This window comes from Rhinolophus hipposideros (assembly GCF_964194185.1).
Source record: "Rhinolophus hipposideros genome assembly, chromosome: 26".
Taxonomy (NCBI): Eukaryota; Metazoa; Chordata; class Mammalia; order Chiroptera; family Rhinolophidae; genus Rhinolophus; species Rhinolophus hipposideros.
Genome location: NC_138072.1, coordinates 21541735 through 21556495, shown reverse-complemented (window position 1 = coordinate 21556495; position 14761 = coordinate 21541735). Strand labels below are relative to the sequence as shown.

The 14761-nt window shown below is 46.5% G+C and overlaps 1 protein-coding gene across 4 annotated transcripts in view; it reads left to right on the top strand.

The window, feature by feature from the left end:
- Window positions 1-1806: 1806 nt before the first annotated feature.
- RYR2 (ryanodine receptor 2) overlaps window positions 1807-14761 on the top strand; it is a 567940-nt gene continuing 554985 nt past the window's right edge. For all 4 annotated transcript variants that reach the window (XM_081039034.1, XM_081039033.1, XM_081039032.1 and 1 more), the window contains exon 1: window positions 1807-2147. In XM_081039034.1, the coding sequence (XP_080895160.1) occupies window positions 2100-2147 (48 nt within the window). In that variant the 5' untranslated portion in view covers window positions 1807-2099. The remainder of the gene's footprint in view (window positions 2148-14761) is intronic.

Below are 14761 nucleotides of genomic sequence, written 5' to 3'. Positions count from 1 at the left end.
AAACCTCATACCGTATTTCCCTGAAAATAAGACCGGGTCTTATATTAAGTTTTGCTCCAAAAGACTATTAGGGCTTATGTTCTGGGGACGTTATCCTGAAAACTCATGCTAGGGCTTATTTTCCGGTTGTGTCTTATTTTCAGGGAAACACGGTAGTAGTTTTGGGTTTTAAGGTCCACATAAACAGTATATTTCATAAACTCCCACTGCTCTAAGTCTTATCCGCTGTCGAAGACTGTATATGGTGAATGGTAGTCACTGAGTACCTAGGCCATTTAGCATTATATCACTTATGTGGAGAGAATTAAAGAAATAGTAGATACAACTCTTGTTAGAAAAGTTTACAGCCCAGTTAGAATGCCAAAATGAAAAACTGGTGAGTTTGAGTTTTTATAATATTTTACCTACCACATGGGTAGGATGGGGTAATTCCCACCCATAGAGTATGGGTGTTTGTTTTAAATAAGAAATCGTCTATGAGTGGCTCATAAAATACTTGGAAAGGTTGAGTTCATATACTGTAAGCCTGGAAGGTCAAATTATTTGGCATAAATTGTGAGCTAGTTTCAGAAAACAGTCATCTTTCGTGGAGGACTTTGATGTTTTGTGAGTCCCTGGTGGCTGCTTCAGAGGTTCCTACGGAGTAAAAAGTCAAATCATGACGGTGTGGGGACTGGTTAGTAGCCGTGGATCGATATACAAGCGTGGCAGGTACTATGGCAAAAGGGCTAGTGTCGAGGCGAGCGGGGCATTACTCGTGTGACCAGGAGGGAGAGTATGTTCAGACGTGTTCCGAACGGTGTTCATTCCACCAGAAACATGCACAACTCACTCAGTCAGTATAAAGTTAATAAAGGCCGAAAATAAAATGTCAACTGCGGAGAACTTACTGGTAGATTCTAAGAACTAATTAGATGCTGCAGTGTGCAATGTAGGTAAACTGAGGCAACTGCAGATCCTGCACCTTGGTAAGCGGACACCCGCACGTTTGCTTTGCGTGTACTTATTTTTAAGCATCTTAAATGAAACAGCTGTGCCCTAGGAACAAGAGATTCGTGCTTTCTTGTCCAAACTGTCTCGGACCCTACTTTGTCACAGCCGTTTTTCAAGTGGCCATCTGGTGGCGATGGCTTGGAGGATATTGAGACCTGTGGTGGAAAGCTCGAATTTCTTCAGAAATAATGGGCTTTACAGTGAGGATAGTGGTACCCTAGTCCGAGTTTCAGGCTCGTCGGTGATTCACTCAGATCTTATCCATCCTTCGTTGCAATTGAATTACGTTTGCCCTTCTCCTCCGGAGTGTCAACCCCAGCCTGCCTGGCGCAGGCACTCACCATGTATTTGCGGAATGAATTTGTTGAAGTTCTGGGCACCATGACGTTGTGTGGTTAATCTGGGAAAGCATGGTACCCCGAAACTAGATACTGAGGAATTCTCCTGTGGAGGCGGAGCAGAGGCAGCCCAAGGGTAAAACACTGTTGGGTAACCTTTACTTGGAGATGCCTCGCTCCGTGCGCAGATAAAAGGCATCTGTCGCGCGCACCCCGCAGTGCTGTGCAAGTTCCTGCCGCAGCCCCCTTGGGAGGAGGGACTCCGAGCCCTGGGTTTGTGGGCCAAGGGGCAGGTGAACGGCTCGGGCTCCAGAGGCGCACGCAGGGGGAACCGAGCGGGGCGCCCGGGCCGGTTCCCGGCGCAGCCAGTACGCGGCGCTCGCCTGGGCTTGGGCTGCGGGGAGCGGCTACGGATCACCTGCCGCCGGGGGGCCGGCCCTCCGCCGCCCCCGCTCCGCCCCCGCGCGCCAGCCCCGCAGCCAGCCCCACGCAGTCCCTGGCGGGGGAGCCCGTCAGGCAGTCTCCGCTGCGGGCGCGCCGGGTGCGGGTCCCGTGTCCCCCTCCGCGCAGCGTGTTGCAGGGAGGCCCCGCCCGCCGCCTCCGCCTCCACGGTGCAGCACGGCGGCTCGCGCTCCGCACCGGCGCGGGGCCCCTCCACCCGGCTCGGGACCGTCACGGCCGCAGCGGCGGCAGGAGCAGCAGCAGGGGCAGCGCGAGGGGCACCGGGCTCCGTGAGCTCGGGAGCGGCCGGGCCAGCAGGCTGGAGCCATGGCCGATGGGGGCGAGGGCGAGGACGAGATCCAGTTCCTGAGGACTGTAAGCGCGCCCCGCGTGTTCCCCGGGAAAGGGCGCTGGGCAGCCCCAGCGGGGTCTGGGCAGGGCGACAGCAGGTGGGGGCGCGGAGGAGAGGCATCCCGGAGTGTTCAGGTGTCCGTGCTGGGCGAGGGAGGCAGGTGGCGTATCCGCGTGCGTGTGGACAGCTGGGCACTGCGCGCGGCGGGCGGGGGCGCACGGGCTCGGTCGGGCACTGAGGACAGCGCCTGGGGTCAGCGGCGCCGGGGGAGCAGGAGGCCGGTCCGGGCGGGTGGGTCGGCGTGCTGGCACCTCCAGGGCAGCCTGGGGCCGGGCCGGCGGGGCGGGCGTGGGGATGGGGTCTTGGGCTGCCGGGCTGGCCCCGCGCCTTCATGCGCCCGGGATTCGCCCGCTTGGCGCAGCGCGCACCTTGGCCGCTGGGAGGGGTTGCAGGACGCTGCCCTAGGTCTCTTCCCGCCACCCCCAGTCCAGGGGCTGCAAGGGGACAGGGTCGCCAACATGGTCAGCGTGGTCCCGGGCTGGGCCGTGATGCTGGGACTGCTTGTGGAACGTGGGAAGCGAGTGTGCGTGCCGAGGTGGGGGCATCGCGGCTGTGTGGTTCCCTAAATGCTGCTTCTTGATGCCGAGCAAGCGCAGCAGAGTGTGTGTACGTGTGCGTGAGTGTGTGCGCGGGTGTGTGCGAAAGGCAGGTGGCTGCCCGGAATTTCCACACGGGTGGCAGCAGGGAAAGGTCGGCTCCTCACTAAGACCATTTTTTTTTCCCTCCTGAAGTGCCTCTTGGCACTGCCCCTCCCTCGCTGCTTGGTATCACCGCTGCAGATACGTACTTCCCAGGCGGAGGTACTGCTCGCCTCGGCGCGGGGCCCACGAGCCTCTCCCGTGGTGGTGAGAATAACCTAGTTAGCGTTTGCGGCAGCCCTTCCCTCCACTCCACCCTCCTCTCTGAAGGATATTCCCCGACAGGGGCCCCCCACCCCCCGCCCAGGACTGCAGCCACTTCTTTCCTCAACAGGGAAAACGATGTCACTTCCCAGTTGCAATCACCTCCACAGTCACAGAAAGTCATAGACATATTTAAATTTTGAAACATAAACCAGACAGTAACTTTTAGGTGTGAAAATAGTCTTCATGGATTTGGGTGCTTAGCAACTGAAAACAGTATATTTGTCCAAGAACATTGTAAGTGACCATTTTTTCCTTTTCTGTGTTTTTTTTTTTTGGGGGGGGCACTCATTTTTGCCTTAAGGGCCGGGGAGCCTTTGGAAAGGATAAAATCCAGGGTAAGCATCAGAATGCTAACGATTTGACCTAATGGCTGCCTGTTAGGTATGCACCATTCCATATGCTGTTGGAGGGAGTCCTGGCCCAAGACGCAGCTGGGCAGAGCCTGTTCACTGAAACCTTGCTCATGGGAAGTATTTTAAGCCTAGTAGTAATACAGTTTATTTTATTTTATTTAACGGATAATGCCTCATAATATTTTTTAAAAAATATTAAAAACCACACGAAAAGGTGTTTCTCAAAACTACAGGATCTTTTTGTTCAGGTAGCAAAATATTTAGTTGCTGTGTAATTTTTAAATTCATTATTTTTTTTTCCAAACTCCGTAGGCTTAAAACGAGCTAGAATATTTTGGAAGGCTTCATGCACTCAAGGGCTTCCTGCAGGCTTAAATATTAAGCTGAGCTCAGGGAGGTGGTGTTATCAGAATACTTAATGGGCGCTGAGGTCGGATGCTTGTGGTGGTGTTCTGCACAAATAAAGTAATGTCAGGTCTGTGCCCCCAGACAGCTGCTTGTCAGCCTCAGCGACACCTCTGATAAGTGGGTGCTGGGTCCAGATCTGGCAGTCCTAGGCCGAGATTGTTCTTTTAATAAAGCATCTGTGGGTGGTTGTACTGATGATAAATGACCTTGAAGGTGGTACCACAGGGTAGCAGGGGGATTTTTTTTTCTGGTGTAGCATTAACATCTAAAAGGAAAACATGCCTTTTCCTCTGCATTCTACACTTTTAATATGGAAATTCTCAAATCCTTTACCAACTCCTCTGTCCTGCTCTTGCTCCCTTTCATTTTATTCTCTTAACCTGAGCATGTTACTAGTTCAGAAATGTTAATGGAGTTAGTAACAGACAATGTAGTTCTTACGGTAAATTCTCTCTTTTTTTTTATGGGGCGTTTACTTCTCTATTGTGTGCAGTCTTGTCCATATGAGTTATTTCTCCTTTTTTTTTTTTAAAAAGCAGATAGTCCAGGGAGTATTAACAATCTCTACATTAGATAAAATAGTTATAGATTCTAGATAAAGCTACTGGGCTTAAAAAAATCAAACAGTCATTAAGAGACAGTAATTGTGAAGTTGAGCAGACATTTCATATATTCTGATTGGAGTCCCTTAAGTATTACTTTGGATTTTTATTCGAGCACTACAGCTCATTGAGACGTCTTTAGCATCTGTCTGTCTACAGAAGGCTTTTTCCCTTCTTCTAGAAGAAGTCCACAATCACTATCAAGGAAAGCAAAGGCAAAATCTTGAATGGACTGTACCCATGATTGTGTCCACTACTGTGAATTAATTCTTCACTTGTGAAGGGGTTTTGTCACTGTTTAGCCTATGGCAAGCCCTCTCCCATCTCATTTCCATTATGCAGTCCTGAATCGGGTATTTCTTTCAAATGGTTATGCAGAAGAACACTCATCTTTGATTCAGCGGCTTCCCCATGGCTTTCCCACCAGCTGGAAGCGTGCCCACTCTGATGTGTTTATCTTTGAGAGAAATTGAGAACACGTATGTGTAAACTCTGGATGTGCTGGGACACTTAGAAGAATCCTATCATAAAATACGCCCTCAGCCTGTAATGGATTTCTGTACTGCCATATCCAAACATACCCGTGATTTGGAACATGTGGTTTATTTTATTTTAAAATTTGGATAACTTACCAGTGTAGCAATGGACTATAATGCAGTATTTAAAACCTGGATCTCTTTAGTTATGCTCTTCTTTTTTTCAAGCAGTCTTACTGATTTATATAGAAGGAATTCCTTGACTTTAAGAAAATCATGATGTAAGATGACCTTGGCCAAGGGTTGCCTTTCTTTCGTTTGCGGAAGCGCAATGGAGTTACTCCTGGGGTATAGTGTGTCATGGAGTTTGGTCTTTATGCATAGATTGAGACTTAAAACAGTCCTGGCTGCAAAAATCTTTCCCATGAGAGTGCTTGGAGCTTTCTCCTGGACTTCCTTTGCAGGATTAGCTATTTCACAGCAGATTTCTTCTCAGTGCTTATACATCTTGCTCGATAATGATAAGAAGCATTATAGTATTCAACAATTAATAGGAACACTGATAAAGTACAACTGCCACCATACAACACTGAATAGATTGGGCCAGAACGTTTAGCCGAGTTCATCAAGGCCCAGGAAGGCTAATTGTACAGTGTCAGTGCTCAGCGGTGCAGAACCAAGACTGAAACTCAGATCACAGACTATGTGGTTTCCAGGAGAGAGAGTCTGCTTTATCAGTTGCTCAAGTATGTTTTAAATTTACAGCAAACAGGATGTGCAGTCTTCTCAGCTGTAGGAATGTCACAGGGGACAAATGAAAGACTTGGTGAGCAGTGGGAATGTGCCCCTTTGGCTCCTTTGATCATGGAGGCACAAGGAGCTTTAGACAGATATGCACTGTGGTATTTTATCCAGGAACTGACGGAAAACTCACCGATGTTATGTCATCAGACCTATTTTTTTTTGCTTGGAAATTGATGTGTGCACATTGGCAGGCAGCGCAGGATCTAAAACACTTGGCGTGCTAATTTACTTAGCATTCAATCTTATTTGTGCTTTGTCTTTAGATAAGCGTTTTTATGAAGGCTGTATTACCCGAGAAAGTATTACAGCTGCCGGGCGATGGAGCTTCTGTAGATAGACTTTGGGAAAGGGAACAAGAGGATGAAGTACATGTCTGTCTGCTGGTGCTCTGACATCTCGGGGATTTTATTAATTCAGAAACACATTTGTTGAACACCTTCTGTATGCATGGCGTAGTGTTTAGGAAACACCCAAAATAAGGAGAGATGGGATCTGCAATTATAATTGCAAAGAAAAGAGTTAGAGGCTAGCATGGAACAATTAGAAGGAAAAAGCACATGTATAAACTTGAGGATATCAGGGAAGGAAAAGATTGTTAGAAAACATCCCCCAGTCTACCCCTGATGCCCCTCCTCCATCATTTTACAGATAAGGAAATAAAGGCTTAGAGAGCTGAGATGATTTGGCCCAATGTCACCCTCCAAATTAGTGGCTGTCTGAGTTCAGGCTGCTGTAACAGAATACCACAGACTGGGTGGCTTCAACAACATACATTTCTTACAGTTCTGGAGGCTGGGGAGTCCAGGATCGAGGTGCCCAGGTGTGATGAGGGCTTGCTTCCTAGTTTGCAGATATCTGTATTCTTGTCATATCCTCATAAAGCTGAGAGAAATCTCTTTTGTGTTTCTTCTTATGAGGGCACTAATCCCATTCATGAGGGTACCACCCTCATGACCGAATTACCTCTAAAGGCTCCTCCTCCTAATACCATGTCATTGGGAGTTAGGATTTCAACCTAAGACTTTTGGAGGGTGCAAACATTCAGACCATAACAGTGGCATAGAGTAATGCAAAGTGTGTGAAAGTCTTTGAGGATTTGTCAGAAGTGTACTTTACAGCACACCCATCTCCCTTATAGAGTCAATTTGAACCCACCTGTCTCATTTTCCCTTTCCTTCACGCTCACTGCCCAGATCTGCCCTCTTGTCCTTCAGCCACTGACGAGGAGGCTTCTTTTGTCCTTTCCTACCTCAGTGCCTGCTCCCTGGTCCAGGGTGGGAATTGTGCTGTGTTCCATGCTTTTTCTGCCGCTCTTTACGTGTTCCTTCTGGTGGACCTTGGAACATGCTGATTTGTCCCATCTTAAATTTTCCTTGTTTGCCCCGGTACTTCATTCCGCTGCTCAGCTCCACCAGCTGTTGTCTCCACCCACTGCCCACCTCCACCTCTCCTGTCATCATTATCCAGCTTCTCTCTCCTGTTAAAACTACCATACTGGGTTTCACCAGGAACCTCCTCCTCTCAATCTAACTGCTCCTCTGCACCCCGTTCCTTTAGATCCCTCCTATTCTACTGACCTTGCCCTCCTCTTTGAAGCTCCTCTGTTTGGCTTTGGAGACACGGCGTAGTCTGAGTTATTTTTGTACATTTCTGATCATGCTTTTTCAGGGTTCTTTTTCTCCATCTACTCCAAGTCTGTGGTTATCCCCAAACATTCTGTCCTAGTTCCTATTCTGCCTCTCCTGCCTTTGTGAGCTTATCTGTGTCACAAAGTCTGGGATCCTTGGAGTATGAGAGTTTGAAAAAGACTTAACAATGACGTCAGCTCTGAGAGTGAGAGAAACAACAGGAACGTACCTAAAGCTATTCCTTCCCCGTAGAAGATCTGACAGCCCTTGGCCCCTTATTGTTGACTTCCCATGACCTCTGTTTTGACTCCTCTCTGACCTTTGGACACACCATCCTGAGCTCACATGGCCCCCTAAGTGACTCTCTTCCCAGTGGCTCTGCATTGGCCAGCGGCACTGCCATTCCAGTTTCTGGCTTAGAAACACCAGTGACCTTCAGAAGACCTGGGTCTGAGGTCTGAATCCACCAGCACCTAGCCTTATGGACTCAAGGCAAATTGAAAACTTCCCTTCACATAAAAATAGTATTAGCCATCTCAGAGGGATTTCTGGAGATCGCGTGACAGAATTTACTTGAAAAACCTATTACAGCGCCTGGCCCATGGTAGGTGCTCAGTGCGTTAGTTCCGTTCTCTTTTTCTCCGCCAGATCTAACATGTCATCATCTCCTGTCATGTTTTCCTTGGCATTCTAGCTCAGGTGTTGATTTTTTTCATAGCCAGTATTTGTCCTAACGTTTTTATCCCCTTCTTCCTACCCATTGTAGCCCCTTGGATTCTCTTGCCCTTTTAACCTTCCTAAAATCCTGTGTTCACACCAGCATGCCTCAGTTCCAGCTTCTGGCCCATCACTCTAACTTTGCCATGTGGTTCCTGACCATCCATAGTTTGATTTTTGATACCTGACTTAAGTTCCCATCATCCTGCATGGAGGTTTCCGGGATCACTCCAGCCTGTTCTCATTTTCCCTTTCTCTGACTATCTCTGGAACTTCACATTTGTTCACTTATCTGCAGTCCTATTTTTGGTTCTTCATGCTCTGTCCGAGGTTATGACCATGCTGGGGGCATTAGTTTCCCATGATGCTTAGCCCAGATTGGAGGGGAATCTTATGGAAAATAGAGGAAGGACGAAAGAAAAAGAGTTCTCCCTCTCTCCTCCCGCATTTAGGGGAAAGAAGGAATCTGTTATGAGGGAAGTAGCCAAAAATAGCAGGGGCGGGAGAGTGGAAGTCAGGTCCCTTCTAGGCAGAAGAGGAGATTGCAGGTACCTCCTGAGAGGAGGACAGAGGTGGCATGTGGAGGAGACAGGCCAGGCGGTGGCAGTGGCTGTGGGAGGGCTGCAGTGGCTTCTGGGCCACAGGGAGGACATCCTGTCAGGCTTGTGAGGGGAACTTGAGCGAAGAAGGTTGGCTACAGTTACTGAGACAAGTGAACTAAGGAGAGAAGGAAAGTGAAGGCTGGGTTCCAGTCAGAATTTGTATTTCCAACGAGAAACGACTAGAAGGTGAGGTGACTTCCTGGCATCACAGGGGCATCCAGTGGAGCAGTTTTATCCACTTATTTTCATATTTATTAATTATGGGAGGAACGTTGGGATGGGGACTCTGCCACTGAGTGGTGTGTGGCTTCGGGTCCTGTAAAAATTCTTTCGGGAGAGGTAAGAGGAGTTAGTTCTCTCTGAGCTTGCTTCACATGTTAAGAGCCCTGAGGTCAGTCAGACTCAGACTGTTTAGAAGCATGAATGTAATAAAACCTTGTCTTTGGCCTGGAAATGTCTTTTTTGAATGATCTTCGGGTCCTTGGAAATTCTTATCCTGGTGGGCCAGAGTTTGTAACTGAATTCCCAGGGCCAGTGTTGGCTGACGCCCTCCACTGTCTTAGCGTTGAAGGGCTTCTCTGGCTTCCTGTCATTACTTAGGCTGGTGAACACGTGTTGGGGTTTCTGAAAACATTCCAGTTGGCCATAAAGCCCAGAGGGAAGGCGTATTTCCCGGTTCCTGTGGCCCAATGAAAGTTCTGTAGTGATGTTTCTAGGATGAAACAGAAATCCGTTTACTAATGTGGAAAGTTCCGAGGAGACGTAACTGCCTCGGTGCTCCCTTATGAGCAGAGCTCTCTCTCCAGAGTGAGGGCCAGAGAGCGGAGCCACCAACACCTGTGCCCTGTGAGACTTACACTGGGTGACAGTATCTGGGTACCTACTGTCACTAACTGATGATCAATATTTGCCACTTTACCTGCCGAAAACCTTAAATCTTGCTGGAGCCAAAGAAGGTGTAGGGCAAAGTGAGTGGAACAGTAGAAAGTGCTGTAGGACCTCAGAGGCTGATGGGGCCTTGGTTCTGAGAAGGGTTGCGGCAGGAAGTACCTGTTGGGTGCTGTGAGCACATACTTGTTCTCAGGGACAAACAGTTCTTAGTGTGCAGGGGAGACTCACGTGATTGTTGAGCAAGGGACACAGGTCACATATGCCCATCACCATGGCAGGAGGAACAACTTGATGTTCTACTATGGTAATACTTTTTTTTTTGACTTAGAAAAGTTTGTGATCAACGAAACTTTCTGTACATTTGTTCTGCTTCTCATGAAATTTTTAATTGTTTTATTTCCCTCTAAATTTAGAATCTGATTCCTAATGTTCACGTGAATCCATGAATTTCACTCATATTTAATACATAACCAAAGATATTAAAAAAATATATTTTAAGAGGAAAAAAACAGAAAAGAAAAAGGATAAATTACAGGAAAAATCAGATCCTTAGTGTTGAGTAAATTGGGACATTGTTAAAATAAGTACTAAATGTCACACTGAGTTTATAGCCATTGAAAGTTGTACTCACTTATTTTCCACAATGCGTTTCTGGTTATCAGAGTAAAAGGAATTATGATTTAACTTCTTTTAGATTTTCCTGAAGTTCATGTTTACTTCATATTCAAAGAAATTTTCATGAGGAAATTTTGGAGACACACGCGTACGCACACACACACACCACACGCACACGCGAGAACGCTTGTACTCCTTATTTCTTTTCATTAAATTTTGACCCCAAAGTGAAATTCTATTAAAACAGTTTGTGGGTAGCACTGACGTATTGGTCTCTGTTACTGCTTCCAGTACATTGGGGTTTTTGTTTTTGAAAGGAGTAGACGACAGGGCTCATGGGTGAGTAACTATGAGAGAGGCCATTTCGATGGTGACAGGGCGAAAGACAAACCTAAACTGGGAAAATAGCTCCCACAGTCTTTTGCGTTGTCTGAGGCACAGCTCCAGAGGCTGACAGAAGTCCTCGCCGTAGCTGAAGATGGTGCAGCCCTGTGGGGTAACCTCTCCGGTGGGCCAGCAGGCCAGAGCTGTTTCCGGTAGTTACCTACCTGCTGTCGGTGACTTCATTCTTGTAGGTGCATTATGTGTGCTGTCCAGTATGTCTGCTCTAGGTCTTTGACATGTATTTTCTCATGAAATCCTTCCGGAATCCCCCAGAGTTGGGCACCAGGAAGTCCAGTCTCTGGCCCCATGTTTGCAGATGCAGGCGGGGGAAGTAGTGTGGGTCTGGAACCCCCTCTCTTAAATGGTTCCCTTTCTGCTGGAGATCCGTGTATTTTAAAGCCGGAGGGAAACTCGGTCCCATGCTTCTCTTTGTGGGGATGTCCTTGATAACGTCCAGTGTGAATTTCTTAAGCTACCAGTTAATGCCTCACAGGGTATCTGCCACATGACAAGCCCTTGAGAAATGTTTGTGGAATCGAACTGATTGTATGACATGGTATTTTCGATGCTGAGCACAAACAGAGCAATTGTCTCCAAAGTTTCCTTGTTGTCTTAATTCCTGATGCGCACATTGGGTACCTATCTGTTCACTGTGTCACACCAGGCACTAGGACATGCCTTGGAGGTAGAAATCAGTTCGCAGAGCTGGGGTGCTAGAGCAGGGCAAGCTCGTGGTCCTGTGAGGACTGCGCCCCATGCAAACTAAGAGGGGACACAAGGTGACGAATGTGGCCATGATGGGGCTCAAGGGTGCCACCTTTGTGAGGGGGAGTAAATAGTGGTAAAAGTAGATGAGATTTTGCATAAGATGTGAAAGTAGCATGACAGACAGCATTGAAAATGCAGGACAACAGGTAAGGCAGGAATTAAAGCTTCCATAAAGTTCCACGTAGATATCTGAACATGCCCCCCAGTTCCACTTGTAGAGTTCTGGAAGATTTTGATTCATTCTATTTTGGGGACAGTGGAAATTTGGTGGAATAGGCTAAGGGGTGATAATATGTTGTGAAGTACCTTCTTAAAAAACAGCCAGTGTTTTAAAGGACTGTATGTCAGGGACTTACACGGTTATGAATCTATAGGGCAGGACGCAATTTTTCAATCCTGTCAGAGAAGAACAACAGAGAAAGATGATGGGGGGACTTGAAAAGTTTAACAGCAACACACGCACACTCACTCTTGCTGGGTTTAATCCTTGATGTCCTTTTCCTTCTCTCCGTATTCTCTTACAATGTCCCCTCTGTCCCCTTTGGTCCTGCATGCATCAGGCATGATTTTTCTTCAAGGACAGTGCCCACGGTTGGGAATTGTGATCCACTTAGAACTTATGCTTGTAGGTGTACTGAAACGTCAGAAGAACATTTCTTCTTGAGTCACAGACAAGTGAAAGGCTGAGAGGAATTCTTTCTGATTGATGGCTGTCAAAGAAGCCTAAAGCCTCCAGTTTTGCGGCTGTTCCTCTTTGTGACAGTAAAGAGGAGCATCATCTCCTGAAGACAGGGTGTCATTATTGAGTGTGATAGCATCACTCAGAAAAGCCTGGGAAACCGGCCCAACTTAAGTCCTGCTTACACAAAAGAGGACACATACACTGGTAAAGCAGAGGCGAGAATTGTGATCTCACCCCTTCCTGCCCCAAGGCCCTGTCTTCTCTTTCTTCCCTCATATGACTGGTTATATATATGTATACATATATATATATGTATGTTTATATGTATATATAAAATGTATAATTGACATGTAACATTATTATTAGTTTCAGGTGTACACTATAATGATTTGATATTTGTACATATTGCAATTGTGATCACCACAGTTATTTTTTTTGTTGTAACGAGAACTTTTAAGATTTATTCACCCATTTTTCCCACCTGCTACCTGCTGCCCTGGCAACCATCAACCTGTTCTCTTTATCCATGAGCTCAGTTTTGTTTTTAGAGTCCACATATAAGTGAAGTCATGCTGTATTTGTCTCTGTGACTTATTTCTCTTAGCATAATGCTCTCAGATTCTATCCATGTTGTTGCAAATGGCAAGATTTCATTATTTTTTATGGCTGAATAATATTCCATTTTGTATATCACATTTTCTTTATGCATTCATTCACCAATGGACTCTTAGGTTGTTTCCATGTCTTAGCTATTGTAAATAATGCTGCAATGAGCATAGGGGTGCAAATCTTTCCGAATTAGTATTTTTGTTTCATTCAGATAAATTCCCAGAAATAGAATTGCTGGGTTTTCTGGTAGTTCCATTTTTAATTTTTTGAGGAACCTCCATACTGTTTTCCATAGTGGCTGCACCAATTGGCAATCCCACCAACAGTGCACAAGTGTTTCTTTTTCTCCACATCCTCTCCAACACTTGTTATTTCTTGTCTTTTTGATATTACACATTCTAACAGGTGTAAGGTGGTATCTCACTGTGGTTTCGATCCATCTTTTCTTTTAGTTCATTTTGAAACATTTGTTGACTACCTACTATGTGCCAGGCACCATGCTGGGTGCTGGGACTCAAATATATCTGAGCTCGTTCCTGCCTTTAAGGAGTTTATTACATCTCCTGTGGGTGGGATAGGGAATAAGGAGGTAGCAAATGTTCTGGTACAGAGAGGACATGGGAGGCGGATAACTTATGGGAGGGCATGTTGAGGACGGAGGGATCCAGGTCTGATCGATATGATTGTCCAAGGCTTCACGGAGGAGGCAACATTTCCAGCCACAGACTTTTCAGACCGACAAGGAACTTCAGGTCTAACTCCATGATTTTATAGTGAGGGCAAATGAAAGGACTTCAAGAGTTTTGGCTGCCGTTTAATTAGCTCACACAATACCACAGTTCATTTGATTCCTGGAATACGGAATACATGTAGTTCCGTAAGGCAGTTAGTTGCTTTTATACAGGTCAGGAAGCCGAGTGGCAGAGACATGAAGTGGCTTGCTCAGGGGCACTCAGTGAGTGAGAGATGCTGCTGAGCCCAAGGCCTGATGCCAAAGCCTTTTTTCTTTTCTTCCCTCCTTCCGTCCATCCTTCTTTCCTTCTAGTAGTCAGGAAAAGTTGTGAAAAACTGTAAATTTGGCCAATAAAAATAGAATTGTGGCTGCCCTGTCTGCCTCACCTACTCATTTGGGTTATCTCGGCCTTTCATTGGTCTTTGAGTCGTTCTACCTGCAAGTTGTAGAAAACTGATGGTAATGATTCTTGATCACACAAAATGCAGGTTGTATCTGGCGGAACACGTTTGTGGACATGGAGCAGACAAAAGGATGTCAGTTTGCCTCGTGGGCTTAGATGTTCTTTTGTTCTCTGCACTTGCCTTTGAATCTGCTGTGACGTCATACTGGTTCTTTCATTAGCTTGAATTCAATACAATCTTAGACACGTGTCCATTTTACATTTGTTTAAGAGTCATGTTTTTACCTTTAAAATTGTCTTTACTATCACTAATCTGCCTTTTAAAGATGGGTAGAGTTTATTTTTCTTTTGAAGCTAAGGTATGGTTTACTTCTGAATTTATTAGATCTGAGGTTGTAATTTTAATATTCTCCTGACATTTTACACATGATGTGACTTAAAAGTTCCTGTAAAGCTGAAGAAAACTGGCTCCTCATAAAGAATTTCAGGACTTTCTTCAGGTTAAGATAACTAACCATGAGTGCAATAAAATCAGTGGAACCTGCATTTAGATTTTATTCAGACTGACTTCCAACTCTTCAAAACCTTCAGTATATAGTTTTGCACCGCCAGTTACAAGTTTATTTTCATAAAGGCAAAAAAGAAGTTGTCTGATGTAGTGCAAAGCATGTGGGAAGATGGGCAGAGTTTTGATAAGCTGGGCTGAGGACGGTGGGCAGACAGGACCCCAGGAGAAAAGGGAAGGTGAGTAGGGGCCAAGTGGTGGTGGTCTCCGTATCCCACCCTCATGCCTTCTCACTCATCTCTGCCCAGCTGTGTCCAGGGCTGGGGGCTGGGGACACTATTGCTCCCGTGTCACCTCAGAGAGACCCCTGGTAACAGCTTGTCACTGTTGCTGGTCACCAAGTGTCTGTCGCTCTCTGTTGGACCGTGTCACCCTGCCTGCCTGTCCTTGGTGTCTTCATTAAATGCCTTTCAGTAAAACCCTTTGGGAAGG